Source organism: Lepisosteus platostomus, chromosome 9, assembly GCF_059453375.1.
Source record: "Lepisosteus platostomus isolate fLepPlt1 chromosome 9, fLepPlt1.hap1, whole genome shotgun sequence".
NCBI lineage: Eukaryota > Metazoa > Chordata > Actinopteri > Semionotiformes > Lepisosteidae > Lepisosteus > Lepisosteus platostomus.
In genome coordinates, this window is record NC_142619.1 from 9,091,761 (window position 1) to 9,107,861 (window position 16,101).

General features: G+C 38.2%; 1 protein-coding gene across 10 annotated transcripts in view; it reads left to right on the top strand.

Annotated features, from left to right (window-relative positions):
* Nucleotides 1-16,101, top strand: part of cacna1c (calcium voltage-gated channel subunit alpha1 C) — a 431,114-nt gene that overhangs the window by 368,155 nt on the left and 46,858 nt on the right. For all 10 annotated transcript variants that reach the window (XM_088646820.1, XM_088646811.1, XM_088646814.1 and 7 more), the window contains 7 exons: nucleotides 888-975; nucleotides 2,061-2,168; nucleotides 3,356-3,408; nucleotides 8,295-8,441; nucleotides 9,797-9,998; nucleotides 11,284-11,442; nucleotides 12,586-12,696. In XM_088646820.1, the coding sequence (XP_088502946.1) occupies nucleotides 888-975; nucleotides 2,061-2,168; nucleotides 3,356-3,408; nucleotides 8,295-8,441; nucleotides 9,797-9,998; nucleotides 11,284-11,442; nucleotides 12,586-12,696 (868 nt within the window). The remainder of the gene's footprint in view (nucleotides 1-887; nucleotides 976-2,060; nucleotides 2,169-3,355; nucleotides 3,409-8,294; nucleotides 8,442-9,796; nucleotides 9,999-11,283; nucleotides 11,443-12,585; nucleotides 12,697-16,101) is intronic.

A 16,101-nucleotide genomic window follows, 5' to 3' on the forward strand; every position in this document is an offset into this window, starting at 1 on the left:
ATAAAATTCGTTACCTAATAACACTTCAGTTTTTAAGTAAGCATGGTACTCCCAAACTCAGTTTATTAATTAATTTATTAATTAACTTCAGGTGCTGAATGAATAAATAAAATAAAGCCTTTTAAAACACTTAGTCCCCCAGTAAAATAGACATCTCACATTTAAACTTCCTTTTTATTTAAAACATGCCATACTTGCATTTTTACTTAAGGGCTTGTGGATAAGCCTCCAGAAATAAGAACATAAGAAGGGTAATAAATACTGTAAGAGGAGGTGAACCCATTTGAACCATTTTGCTGATTTGAGTAAGCATCTTATTGATCCAGCATTCAGCTTCTTCTCGGGAGATCTCAGAGTATCAACTGGGCTGTTGTTCCAGACCCATTTTCATTTGCAAAATTATTGAATATGTGTTTTTAGTTTTAGACTATTTTTAGATAATTAGGTCTTTACTGGCCCCACCACCTTAAAGGTAATAACAAATCAGGCTGTTATTAAGACAACAAAATGTTGTCTGATAAAGACTCCCCAAGTGGAAGTATGCAATTAATTTTGCACCACTTGGAGGCTGTCAGTGTGTCCCTCATCCCCTCTGTGATTCAGTGAATAGAATAGTGGTTGGGATTACAAAGCTTCTCCATAAAACAATCATTTCTGCTGACAGATGGTTCTGCAGGTGGGTGTGTCAGAGGAGCAGGTCTGCTTCCTTGTCCCTCCTGAGTGAATACAGAATCATGGTCAGAGAACCAAATCTTATTTTTTTATAAAATGGTGTCCCTTAATACTGAAATTTGCCAACCACACCATGCAAGCATTATTGTTATCTGTGGAAATCTCTGAGTTTTTATGAACATTGGACAGACAATGCTTTCTTGTTTTGTCTGCAGATCAAGTGCCATTAATGTTGTGAAAATTCTGAGGGTGCTGAGAGTACTGAGACCACTGAGGGCTATTAATCGAGCCAAGGGCCTGAAGGTTGGTATGGTGTAATGATGTCAGCCTGGACACTTCTCCACCAAACTGTGAGAATGGTAGTTTTTACTACCTTGTCTCTGCTAATGTAGAAGGCACAGAACTAAGCATGACCCATGGAGATATTTAAGGGGTTCATTCACCTATAGTTTGCTTAAAACAAACAGAAAAGGGAATTAGAAAAAGATTCAAATTCAATCCCAAAGTGGTTAACACACAAAAATCCTCTGTGCTCCCTGTTAAATTTATCTTGAAAATAAGTATTAAAAAGCATAAAATACGAGGTTATAAGGTAGAAAGAAGGAGGAAAAGGTGCCCAATCGAAGTCAAGAGAAAGGATCTGACCACTCCACCCAGCCTCATAAAGTAGATGTATAGGCAGTAGTTATTTCGTAGTTAGTAGTTTAGGGTGCCTCAAACCCTGATCTATTTGAATGGCCTGTTCATTATCATAATAATGTTGTGTTTCCATCTGGGTTTGAGAAATGAGAACTTTGAAATGAGAACAACTATTAAATGATCCAGTTTAAAAGCCCTTGTTGGAACACCCAACCATTTCAAGAATGAGATAAATTAGTGGAGAGATTTAGAGGGAAACAATCAGATAATTTTGATATCCTATCCTGCATAAGGACATACAGTATGAAAGGTTATAAATGAAAGGTCAGTACTCAGCCCATCAGCTCGTTTGGTTGCTAATAGCTTAATTATTCACAAATATTTAATAGACATCCCAGGAGCCTTCTACACCTGGAGAGCCCTTTCCAATTTGGCAAAATGAAGTCTTTGTATGGTACTTAGTCATACAAAACCCTTAATTGAAAAAAAGTTAATTTTAGTAAAAAATGATTAGATGCTGGGCTACGTTAAATCTTCAACACAGACGTTGAAATAAGAAAACTACTGGACTTTAATTTTGGCAGAAATACAACTACCTGTAAGTTTTTAGCGCACAGAAAGCTGCTTTTACAGTATGTGACACATTTTCAATTGCCTGGTGGCTTAAAATTCTTATTTCCACAGACTTGCTTCTATTATGCCTCACAACTATTTATTCATCACTCCTGTATTCTGTGCTGCTTTTTCAGCATGTGGTCCAGTGTGTGTTTGTGGCGATAAGGACCATTGGGAACATTGTCATTGTCACCACTTTGCTGCAGTTTATGTTTGCCTGCATTGGTGTCCAGCTATTCAAGGTAGGTTTTCTAGTCGCAAATATACAGCAAGGGATTGATACAAGAAAAAGAAACATCTGAGGCTTTTGCAGAGGCTTAATTGATTCCCATAAGACTTTTGGAATAGGAGAAAACAATGCAGCCAACTCTTATCCATCTCCCAGTTCCCAAGTAGTCAGCATCGACAACATGGATGGACAGGGAAAGAAAGGAATAGATAATGGAGCACCTTAGACAATGCAATGTGTTAGACACAGACAATGCAAAACCTTGTTAATCATGGTTGTTCAACATCCTGAACAAGAAGCATGTTGTTAACATAAAGTCAGTTAAAAATGTATTTGTTTATAACCACTCTTATTGGCACAGAAATTCTCAAGAATTTAAAATGAAATGGTAAATTGATTAGACAGGTGTTAAATTTTTTTATTAAACAGGTCTCAACAGGTCATTATGGTATCTGATATACTGTACAGTACATACTCTATTCCCTTTATTATACATTTTATACACTAAAGACAATTAGAGCACAAAAGTTTGCTGATGACACAACCTCAGTCAGCTTGATCTCATGATATTATTCTGAGCCCATTCTTAGTTATGTTTTTACATGGTTCAATTAGTTCTTTTTGGAGTAAAATGTTTTGAAAATGAAATAATCGTTGATTTTAAGACAAATGTAGTCGCTAGTAAAATAAATGGTCAGACTATAGAAATTGATGGTAATTACAAGTATCTGGGTCTGATCACAGATAAAAGTGTAAGATGGGGCACGTCTTGTGAGACCATTTATAAAAAAAAGGCCAGAAGAGGGGGTCCAAAAGGTGGACAGAACTATTTTAGCCCTTTTCTACAAATCATCTATTGAAAGTGTCTTAGCAAACTGTTTTATCTGTTGGCTTGATAACAACAGTTCTGTATATTGTAATACACTGGGTAAAATAGTAAAATACAGTATGTAGCAAAATCATTAGGGTAAATCAGATCAATGCACTTAACAAACTTAGAGTTCTAAAGAAAGCTAACAGCATTTGAGAAGTGCATGGTGAAAGTGCTGTATTACTGTTTGAATCTCCTGTAAAACAAATATTTCCCAGGAGATAATAAATCTTGAATATATTCACACATGGAAAAGCCATTAGTTCTACATAGAGCTCCAACACCCTGTAAGAACAGTTATATACTGACTACACCTCTTTAATCCACAGGGCAAGCTTTTCAAGTGTACAGATGGCTCTAAGCAGACAGAGGCAGAGTGCAGGTGAGATGATCAGCTATTTCAATTTCAATTTATTTTTATATAGTGCCTTTCACAACAAGGTTCCCCTAAGGCACTTAACAAAGCTGTGTGACAATACATGACATTGCAGAAAACAAGCCAGAAAACAACAGAGGAGAGGAACCAAAAACTCCTCTGTATGGAGAAAAAAAAACCTCTAGGGGTCCAAGGTCAACTCGCTGCCCAACCCCCTCTGGGCATGCTAAGATTATACAATTCTAATAAAAGTACTAAATGTAGAGTATTAGGTCTCCATCATGTCCTTCTGTGTGCCAGTCTTCCATGCAGATCTCTGTAGACCATCAAATCCTCCTAAACGATAGGTATATTCGCGATGTCCCTCTTGGATCCATGGCAGCGATGAAGCATTTAACTCAGATGGTGCCCAGCTTGGTCACCATCCGGACATGTGCGGAGGAGAATAGGATAATTTAGTCAGAACAGATGTATCTACCTGGAACGCCAACACTGAAGCACACAATGGCCCATACAGCAGCCATAGTTGCAACGAGCTATGATGTAAGGTGTGAGTAGGCTAGGCTGAAGTGATATGTTTTCAGTCTGGATTTAAATCCTGAGATTGACTCAGCATCCCGTACATAGGCTGGCAGACTATTCCATAAACTAGCCCTGTAGCTAAAGACTTTACCATCGGCAGTTTTTTTATTAATATGTGGAATAAGAAGAAGACCTGCGTTCTGTGATCTAAGTGGGCAACTTGGATTGTATACATTAGTCAGCTCCATTAAATAGACAGCTGCCTGACCTCTGAGAGCCATATAAGTAAATTAAAGAATTTTGAAGTCTGCCCTGAATCTAACAGGAAGCCAATGGAGACAGCTACTGTAAGTATAGGTGTTATGTGGTCGTAGTTTCTACTCCTGGTAACAATTCTCGATGCTGCTGTGTCTTGAGTGGAAAGAAAATACCTTAGTTTTGCAATGTTTCTTAACTGTAAGAAGCACGCCTTTGATATTGCATTAACATGAGAGTTAAATGAGAGCATTGCGTTCAAGATGACGCCTAGCTTATGTGCCGAATCTTTTAGGCATAATTTTAAACCCTCAGAGTTGAGTGCTGAGGTTATAGCACTCCTATCCGCACTGTTGCCTCCAAACAACAGTCTCTCAGTTTTATCAGAGTTGAGTGACAAAAAGTTTTCACACACACAAGATTATACTTCATTGCAGTTAGCTAAAGTGACAATTGACAAGTTATCATCAGATGTAAATGAAATGTTTATTTGAGTGTCATCAGCATAGGAATGAAAGTTCATATTATGCTTTCATATTATCCTACCTCGTCGCAACATGTACAGAGAGAACAATACTGTTCCGAGCACTGATCCCTGTGGTATCCCAAATTTGACTGGTGACAGTGACAAAGCAGTACAAATATTAGATGTTTGAACATAGTGAAAACGGTTAGTTAAATAGGTGGTAAACCACTTAAGGATGATTCCACATAGGCCAACCTCAGACTCAAGACTGTGTAACAAAATACAATGGTCAACTGTGTCAAAGGCAGCATTAAAATATAGGAGCAGAAGCACTGTTGCATTCCCTGCATCATTTGTTATCAGAATACCATTTACAACTCTTGTTAATTCAGTTTCAGTGCTGTTGCCTTGGCGGAAACCAGATTGGAATTTCTTTAGTATATTATTTCAAATCAGATAAGACTGAAGTTGAGCCACAACTATTCTCTCAAGAATTTTAGATAAAAATGGAACATTTGAGATATGTCTGTAGTCAGAACTAACTGGATCCAAATTTGGTTTCTTAAGCAATGGTCAACAACCACTACTTTAAATTGGTCAGTTACAATGCCTGATGCAAGGGTCCCGCCAGTACTTCAAGGGAATCTTTAACTAGTTGGGTGGGGATGGGATCTAGAGGACAGGGGGTTGATTTTGTCCTAATAATTCATTTCTTTAGTTCATGTTCATGAACTACTGTAATTGAAAAACACTGAAAAGGTGCACACATTGTTTTTGTTCTAGACTTCTTTTCAGCCTGTTTGATTGTGGTTGAAGACTGATGTTGTTAATTTTATTGTTAAAGAGGTCCATGAAATTGTCACTACTAAAGTTAGCTGGTACTGTTGAATCGGCCTCATTTGTTAGATTAGCTATTCTTTATTAACAAATGGTGGGATGTTTAGCCAATCAGTCTAATTCTTTACTTCTTGGTTGCTTGAATCTGACATGTTTGATCAATGGACATAAACTTAAAAATCAGACATCAGAGTGAAGCTTTTTGGTAAAATTTATATTCTGTATGTCATGCTGCACATAAACTGCTTACATTCAAGAAATAATGTAGAACCTTGAGGTTGAGAAGTCTGATAATTTTATCTATCTCTGTGCAGTGACCTATTCTTATTAATATTGCTTCTGTTAATTTAATAAAAATGAATCAAGGTCAGAAGATTTAAGCTCTGACAGTGTCAGTGCTCATATTTTCAGTGCTAACTGTTAAAAAGTATACCGGTACGTGTAACATCTTTTTATTGTGGTAGCTATCATTTTCTTTTTGACAAATGCTCCATGGTAGGCCCAGTATTGACATGACTCTGAGAACAAATTAATTCAGGTTCAAAAAAGTTCATCAGAATTATTATATTATAAATTATCAAAATTCTTTACTACCAGACAGATGTAACATCTCTTATAAAATATAGGGCACATTAATTACTATAGGGTACTAAGGGTACTATAATTACACATTGTTAATTATAGTACCTTGTAAAATAAGCACAGTAGTGTAATGTTTCACCACTGGCCTGTAAGTCTGTATCCTCTGAAAAAATATCTCTTCCTGACACATTCCAAGGTACAGGGTCATTCTCTTCTTTAAAAGGTACTATAACAGACAGTTCCCACAGGAGATGTTACAGGCTCATCTATACGTGACCTTATTCACCAACAAACACTCACATCCATCATTTTTTTTTCTTTCTCTCACACTATGCACAGCTAACAGCCCTAAAACACAATTATCACTCTTATTTCACAGAAATACATAAGCAAAACTCAAAATATGCCATGTTGCCAAGATCCTTCTCTTTGCTTGCTGTTCAGACATGACAGATGTCACACATTGCCATGGTTTGGCAGGCAACCTCAGTTACTCTTGCAACACAGAGCCAGGGTACTTCCGGCTGTACTTCCTGCTCTCTGGTGTTCACCCAAAGTACAAGCCAAAGCATAACAATCAGTACCTCACCCTTCCTCCTCCAGGGATGACAGATTCCAACTGAGTCTTCTGCTTTCTGGTTTTTCCAACTCCGCATGCATGCAGGCTTGATACTTTCCTTTCACACCACCACTATTCTGTCACTTGGGCATGACCACAAGACCTGCTGCAGTCCAAAAGCTCATTTCCCTAGGAACTTCACTGTCAGAACTCCCCCCACCCCTGAACTGGTCTGCTCTACCTGCTGTCTTCCTTCACATCATTCACTCTCAAAAACAAGCATGCTAGCAGCAGGTCCTGAGTGTCTCTGATTGAAAGCCTTCTGGTATCCAGGCCTTGTCTCCCCCCCGCCTCCCATCTCACATTCACCCTCTGGCTTCTGCAGCCTGTAGCCAGTCCGCTGTCTAATCCTGCCACATCCCTGACGACCGCAACCTCAGCATCCTCTACTGCAACAAAATTACATAGTCTCATCTACAGCCACATTCCATATACCTCTGTGGCACTCACTGGATATGGCACTGCCAGTGCAGTGTGTGGCTACACCCCCACACAAAACCTTTTCTTCAGTTCCCTACAGCTGCAGCTACAGTACCTAAACAGACACCAGCTGACAGCCTGTCACAGGTAGATAAACACCTATCAGTATAATACACATACTTTTCTTACTTGTCAAGATCCCAAAATGATGTAATATGATTTGATCATGGGTAGCACAGTGGTGCAGTGGAGCATCGCTGCCTCTCAGCTCTGAGGTTCAGTGTTCACTTCATACCTAGGATAATATCTGCATTGAGTTTGTATGTTTGCCCTGAGTTTTCATGGGTTTCCCCAGGGTGCACCTGTTTTTTCCCATCATGCTGGTAGGTTATTGACTTCTGGGAAAATTGGCCCATGTGTGAGTGTCTGGATGAGTTCTGCAATGGACTGGCTTCCCATCCAGGGTGTTTCCTGATAAGCATCTGTTGCTTGCGAGGGGTAGGGTCTGGCACTCGCACGACACTGTATTGGATAAAGTGGTTAGAAAGTGGAGGAGTGGCTGGATCTACAGTATTTGGTCATTTTCCAAAATTGTGTATTTTGGGGTAAGATTTTAAAAAAACATCTAAATGTAATCATGTTCCTCTAAAAACTGAGGATATAGTCATTGGTTCTTCCAGGATGTAAAAGTGAGCGTGATGACCTAGTACAGATGCAGCCAATTTAATTTTGCAAAATATGTTCATGATCAATAAAGAAAACAACAACTGAGGCAATATGACCACATAATCAGATGCACTTTAATAAAGAGGTTTTGCTTGTTTTCTCTAATGTTCAACCATTGAATGCATGGTCACAGTCACCTCAAGATCATGCTCTATGATGGGATCTGATCCTCAATGAATTATGTTAAAATATGTGGGGATCTTCACAATTAAAGGTATCTAATATTCTATTAATGTATGTGAAGTTCTAAAATCAAAAAGAAAAAAACAGGCCATAAAAAGAAGGAATAAAAACATTAAAAAGCAGTTGAACCCCTTCAACATAGAAATGGGCTTCAGTCACATCAACATAACATGTTACTACTGTACCCAAAGAATAAGAGAAATTCTTTATTAAGATTGGAAACCTGTCTGAACTGACAGCTCTCTTCCCTCATACCCTTAACATGTCCTTCTGTGTCCACAGGGGGCATTTTATCCACTATAAAGATGGGGATGTGAATCAACCCGAGAAGGCAGAGCGCAAATGGGAAAACAATGACTTCAACTTTGATGATGTGCTGCATGGGATGATGGCTCTCTTCACTGTCTCGACTTTTGAAGGATGGCCAGAGTAAGTCAGTTGTTCCTGAAGCTTCAGAAAGACGTTCATATTAAACATATGTTTGTAGAAAAGAGTAAGAGCTTTTGTCTTGGGACAATTTCTACAAAGAACCATTTTTTGTTCAGAAATGAAAATGGCTGATTTGATGAAGTTATGAGTGGTCAGAAATCTAGTTAATACATTAACCTTTCTCCTCTGCAATACTGATATACTGTACAGTATACTATCCCATGGATCCCAACTGCTTAGCCTGAATTTAGGTAACTTAGACCTGCTGGTTGTAGATCCTTTTCACCCAGTCCTGGTCCTGCAGTACCCCTGTGCCTTCTGTTATATGTTTCCCCTCTTACCTCTTAATTAATTAAATTACTAAACCAGTTGCTTCAATTGCTTGTTATCTACAATCAGGTCTTAATTTCAAAATCATATGATGATGATGTTATCCGGTCAGTCGGATCCGACTGTGTCCGTTTTGATGGCGTTGAGCCACTGCGTTCTTTAGCGGCCTCGTCTTCTTGTTCCAATGACCATTCCAAGCATCATTGCTTTCTCCAATGAATCTGATCACATCACGTGACCAAAATAAGTGAGCTGGAGTCTGGTGATCTTTCCCTCAAGTGAAATTTCTGGCTTGATGCGCTCCAGAACCTCTTTATTGGTGACCCTTGCTGTCCATGGTATCTGTAACAGTCTTCTCCAGCACCATAGCTTGAAAGCATCCACCCTCTTTCGGTCAGCTTTTTTCAGGGTCCAGCTTTCACACCCATAGTTTGATATGGGGAACACAATAGAATGGACCATTTTGCATTTGGTTGTGAGGCTGATGTCTTTGCTCTTCCAGATTTGGTGCATGCTCAGCATTGCACTACCCAAAATCATATACTCAATGATAAATTTCATTTTGGGGGAGAAAATGTGAATAAAGTTCCCCAAAAAATGGCAAGCATACAGTATACTATATGGCTCTTCAATGCTTTGTTTAACATCTAATCGGTTTTCAATTTCTTATGTACAGAAATATGAGAAGTACACTGTGTCAAACATTCCCAGTAAACATGATAGACATTCTTATAAATTTATAAATTATATTCCATCAGGACTTTTAGAGAACCATCCTACAAAGAGAGGAATTTTCAAACCTAGCATCCAGCACAAGATATAGTAGGAAAATTGTATTTAAGAGTTGCAGCTGTTTAAGAAATATTCAGGTGAGGTTCAATAAATATAATTAAGAAAATCTTTTTCTTACATTAACAATTGTCAGAATCACAAGACACTGCAATATGTACCTTTTCACAAACCCTGACATGCCTGCTTTAATTCAATTTCAACAATGCCCTCTTTTTTTTCTCCCAAATATCCAGTCTGCTTTACAGGGCTATAGATTCCCACACCGAAGACGTGGGACCCGTTTACAACTACCGTGTAGAGATCTCCATTTTCTTTATCATCTACATCATCATCATCGCTTTCTTCATGATGAACATCTTCGTGGGTTTCGTCATCGTCACTTTCCAGGAGCAGGGTGAGCAGGAGTACAAGAACTGTGAGCTGGACAAGAACCAGGTGAGAGAAGCTAACAAGTTTGCAGCATTTCTCCACACAACTCTACACAAATTCTAGGAGACTGTCCTCAAAAGAGTATGAGAGCCAGACGTCAATTCGATTTACTTTAGGCTGTAGGGACAACAGAACTCACTTGTAGAATGATAATCACGTGCTATGAGAAAGAGACTAAAAAATAGGAAAACTGCACCTCTGAATTAACCAAATTAATTCAGAGCTGTACAGAAGTCAGTAAGTGCCAGAAAGTGATAAGCTTGAAGAAAAGGCATCCTTGCATACTTACAAACCCTGAGCAATATCTACTGTACCACAAACTGTAATGCTGTTACACAATATATTGATTATGGGGCAGAATGATCTAACACATTAGCCTGTCTATCTGGGAGACACTGTGTGAAGACATTGTGTGGTAGAAATGGTACCTCATGGTGGTGTATTTTCAGTCTTATCCAAGGAAATGTTCAGATGTTATTCTGGAGACTTCTTTCAGAGTGCTGGTGGCAGTGTTTTGGAAAAGGGGATTCAAAAATGATAATCTCATGCCGAGAGCATTTGAATTAAATATTGTGATCAACCACGTTGCTGCATGAATTAACATCTAAAGAAGCATTTACTGTACAGTGAATCATCTCAGAGGGGCCTCAGTAAATGTTCCAAATTATAATTTATAGTTGTCATAGAAATAAACTTACAGTATAAACTGTATAAAGTATTTTTTCAAAAGACTTTAAGGCATACTCAACATAGTTTTGTGGTCCAGAAATACTAGATAGCAGTGTTTAGGAGAAGTAAATTAAACTCTAATTAGCATTTTATTTGCAGGGTCAATCATCAGTTTAATTAATCAAGGAGTAGGATAAAGATTATTTATTCATTCAAAGTCATTCACAGTGTGAACCCTTTTGCATCAATTATAGTAAAAATGTGCAGAAATGTAGATAGTAGAAAATCTTTGTACTATAGACAAATAATTAAAGTTTACAGTACAGCAGAGGAAAATACAAAACATGTTCACTCATGTTTGAATGCAGCACTTGAGAGCTGTAAAAGAGTCAGTAAGTGCCAGAGAGTGATATTTTAGTATTTCAATGTAATTTGTAGATGAGAATCAATTATCAACTGACTTACCTGCAAGAATGAAACAATTGTAAAAAAGAATTGAAGGGAGCACTGAGACTGTGGGCCTAGAATTGCCTGGGAAGGGGTGCAGAAGAGGCGGAGAATATTTAGATATTTAGAAAGATATAAGGTGATCTTATCATGCTTATGTTTCCCTTGCCTCCAGCGTCAGTGTGTGGAGTATGCCCTGAAAGCCCGGCCCCTGCGCAGGTACATCCCCAAGAACCCTCACCAGTACAAGGTGTGGTATGTCGTCAACTCCACTTACTTTGAGTACCTGATGTTTATCCTCATCCTCCTCAACACCATCTGCTTGGCCATGCAGGTAAGTCTGCTTCACTGTCTCACCACAGCAGGGTTCTCAACCAGTTCAAAAAGTTCACAAAGCTTGAGAACAGGGACCTTAAGCTCCTCTACTTTATAATTGCTGTCAGAGCAAAACCACATTATATTCTGTTGCTCTTTGCAATGCAAGTAGGGCATGCATTAGGAATCAAAGGCACAGGTAAAGGTTTAGTCCATGCTGAAAGGAAAAGAAAACAGACACAACGTGTTGGCTGTGGAGCCTTCTTCAGGAGCGGGAGGGAGAGATGGAAAACAGCACATAAATAGCGTGTGGAAGAACAGAAGACAGGATAGTTACGAAGGAGCAGGGAGCAGGGGAGAAAGAATATCGACACTCAGGGAGAACAGGAAGAGAGGCAGAAAACAAAACCTGCAACTGAACAGAAAGGATTTAGAACTCCATTCATGCTTTAGGAATACAAAGGATTTTTTGAAAATGAGAGCACAAAGCGGCACGATAATTGACTGCCTGTAATAAATAGCTTTGAAAATAAGGATTTTAGAGGTATCCTTAAACAGTAGTTTTGCTATAATGTTTGTTAAACAGAAGAAGGGTTTACCGTCCACTACTTTTATTGCACATATAAGTGAAAATGCCAATATACTGTAAGTAAACTCTCAGACTGGAGAAGGTTGGGAAGCCGTATGTGATGCGTAGTAACCCTCATAAGGAAAAATAAATATAAGGAAACGTAACATGAAAAAAAATTGAAAATATAATGAGTTTATACTGTGTAATGATGAGAATAATTTAATGCATTTCATTTACATACTGTATAGCATTTCCTATGTACAGTTATACTTCATTGTATGCCTTCAATGTACTGTATGTAATGTACTGTACCTAACGGTATTGTAATTTACAGTATGTGTAAGTGTAATGTTGTAGTGTGTTTCAATGATATATACTTTTTTTGATGAAAAGAATTAATGATAGTGTATGTTAGGTAAATTCCTAAGTGTAATCTACAGTTCTACTTTCTAATACTAGGGTTTTGGTTTGTGGAAAGGGGGGGATACATTAAAATAACAATCAGCAATGCTAGAAAATTAGCAAAATAAATGGAATAAAACATCTCATTAGAGGTATTTGCTAATCTTTGCCTATTTTGCTCATTCTCAGCATCATGGTCAGTCAACGTCCTTCAACAAGGCGATGAACGTACTCAACATGCTGTTTACTGGGCTCTTCACTGTGGAAATGATCCTCAAACTCATCGCCTTCAAGCCACGGGTAAGTAGCCACCTCCCTCACCCAGGAAGCTGCCACTTTGAGGGGCCTGGAGGTTCTGGTGTCTTCTGAAGTAGAATTTGTGTTAGTGAAAGCACTGAAAATGTTGTTTTTCAGCCATGCTTATGTACAGTATTTAAAGGTGAGTTCTATTGTTCTCCATTTTAGTCAATAAGAACTAGGCATTGGATCTTCAGACAGCACAGACCCCCACAGGAAATGCAATACCCATTTGCTCACCAATCTTTTGTCTTGGGAAAATAGTTAGTGTGTATCTCTTTGTGTGACCCTGGAGAACCACATTGACACCTGTTCAGAAGAAATGTCCTGAGATTTCCAAGGAATCCAGGAGATAAGGGGTTAATATATCAAAGTGACAAACACTTTTCCTTCCCTTAATACTTTTAGACTTGTGTTTAAACTCAGTATCAATATAGATGTGTGTTGTGCGTACACTTCCACTTTGTACAGTACTGCATGAATGCATGGGTTGTTGACCATATATTGTTGATGTGGTTATCATTTCTAAGGCTTACCATTGATTTTCCATTATGATCTTGAAAATTATCCTTGGCCAAAGACCCTTTCCTGTATGTCAAAATGATAACATTGTTAAAGAGTAAGTGCGACTTGTGTAACTTAGCCCTTCTTTAAAGGCCAGTTACTTGGGTATGGAAGTACTTGGGTACTTGGAGTCCTGTTAGTGTACCGTACTTTCAATATACAGAGCAGACATGAAGAATGTGTATTTTCTTGGATGGAATTGGGAGCTGGAAATTTTTAAAAGAACAAGATCTCAGTTCCTGCAGTTCCTGCATAGAAAACAAAAGCTAGCCAATACAAGTTAGTGCTAAACATAAACAACACAGATATTAGTTTGAAATTGGGGGGGAGGGGAGGTTAATGGAAAATTTAGCTGTGTGACACAGTGACATTAATAACTTATTTGGTTGAAGCTGTTATCCTAAGCAGCATACAGTACATTCGCACCCATCTACACAGCTGTTTTCTTTTACTGTTTGGCTGAAATACCTTTATCAAGTGAACAAAAACAGTGTCTCACCTGGGATTAGAACCCTCAGCAGTTAGAAACCTATTTATTGCTCCACGTTGCTGCCAATACAATCTACCAAGAGATAAAATTAAGACATCTTAATGTTCATATTTTTGGAGGGATAAACAAATATCTTTCTGTTTTATCCATCCATCTGCCCATTTTCCATTTTTTATCCATTCTTTTAAATGCAATTTGAAATGCCATCAAAATGCATGCAGGAAATTCATTGTGCATCCTAGCTCCTCTGATAAGAATACCGAAGCTTGTGATTCAGATGGCCTCACAAGTCAAATAAAAAATAAGGAGGCAAGGTCTGAGTTCCCTTACCAATAACCTATCAGTACTTCTAAGGATTTCCATTTACCCAGTGCACATTATCTCATTTGGCAGACAAGCCTATATTGAATGAAGGATGGTACGGCCCAGCCTCAGTAAAAGCAGGAAACTAAGTCAGTTTGAGAGCCCTGCATCTTTTCACTTAGAACTGGCAACATAGCTGATTTGAAAACCCAGTTTTTCTATGGGTGAATTACAACTGTCGTCTACCTGGCCCTGTGGGTATAGTGTTTGTAACCTGGATATGCCTATTCAATAACCATTGTCCATTCCACCTGGACATGGTAGGGGGAGATAGCTGGTGAAACATATTTACAGTATTGAAGGTACAGTATTTTGATAATATTTCAAACTGTATTTGACATGTATTCATTTACAGTAGTTAGATGGAGATAATTTTCATGGGTAGATAGATGGACACTGCAGAAATGCATCCAAAAACATTAACGTTAAGACACCTTAACTTTATTTCTTAGCGAACAGATCTTTAGGTTACATCTTGCAGTGTTTAGGGAAGAGAGATTTTACAGAAATAGCTACCTGTAGCTTGCTCTGCATTCATATCCATATCAGTGTTCCCATTCCCATGATGTAACTGTGCCAATTTTCTTTTCTATGTCAGTTTCTGTTTCCATGTCTATTTTTAGCATTACCCACAGCCTCAGATTACTTATAGATTATACTTATAGTTTATATAAAATGATATTACATTGTATACATTATAGATGTATACAAAAACTATAAAATATCAAATTCGCTATAATTATGAGAAATATACCTTATCCTGTCTCCTGTACCACACAAACAAACACGGGTTTACTCATATCACAAAGGGGCTCCATAAATATCAGATTTTTATGGCAATGCAGCAAAAAAAATCCCTGTCAAATTCTATTTTCAATTACATGTGACTAAATTAAGGAACACAGCCTTGAAGTACTGAGGAAGTTTTATCTTGATATACAAGGTCATATTAGTCTCGTCACCATCTCCTAAAAGAACCTGAGCTGACAGGGATAATAACTAAAAAGACTGTGCACTTTAAGATACTTAGAATAACAGTAATAGTAATAAACATAAACCTATTAAAAGCTTGCATAATTTAAAAAATTCTAGAAGCCGGGAATAAGTCACCGGAGATCTATAACATCATATACAAAATATAATTGTAGTGTCTCAAGCAGAAAATGTATTACACTTGTCCAAGAGTGTCCAAGTTTGAGGATCATTTCCACTAGCCAGCAGTGACCAGATCCTCCAAATAGTGGTGTCCACTTGATGGAGCACAGCTGAGGTTAAGGTGAAATTAGTTTTCCTGGGATCACTTGGGTCTCAACAATACAGCAAGCCCTGCAGCCTTCTGGGTACTTACAGGCATGCAGTTCTGTCTGTGAGGTATGCACCTGTCCTCCAATCAGTTCTGAATCTCTCGTACAGTATGTGGCTACGTAGCCTTAAAATAGAGTTAAAAAATGAATTGCTCCAAGGTGGGCAGGTTGGGGGAGTCTGTCTTCACATCTTCTTTGTCCCTTTTTTACAGTCACAAGGTTTGTAGCTGCAAACCAAGATGTGAATCACATTATACACACAATTACATGCTCCAGATTCGTTGGGTATATCAAAATTCTAAGTTAGAAAACAATACAGAAGCCCAGCTGACTTGTGACTCTGAAGAGCGTACCACCATAGAAAAGCTTTTCAATCATTTAATCATTTTTTTAAGCTAAAGCCATATACAGTACAAAAAAAGACATTTTTAACCTCACCGTGCACCCATTTACTGTATAAACGATTCAGCTGGGATTTGGTATATAATCTTGTAACTGTTATTCATAGTCAATGTGAAACAATGTCATAGTCAGTTTGTTATTTCAGAATTCCACTTGTCAAAATCAACTGTTATATGCCTAAAATAGGCTCCATAACTTATTCAATCACACATGCCATGGGTACTGCCCCTTCTGAAGTAACCAAAGAACTGTGTGTTTAGTGTCTCAGTGCATGGTCTTGGCCCA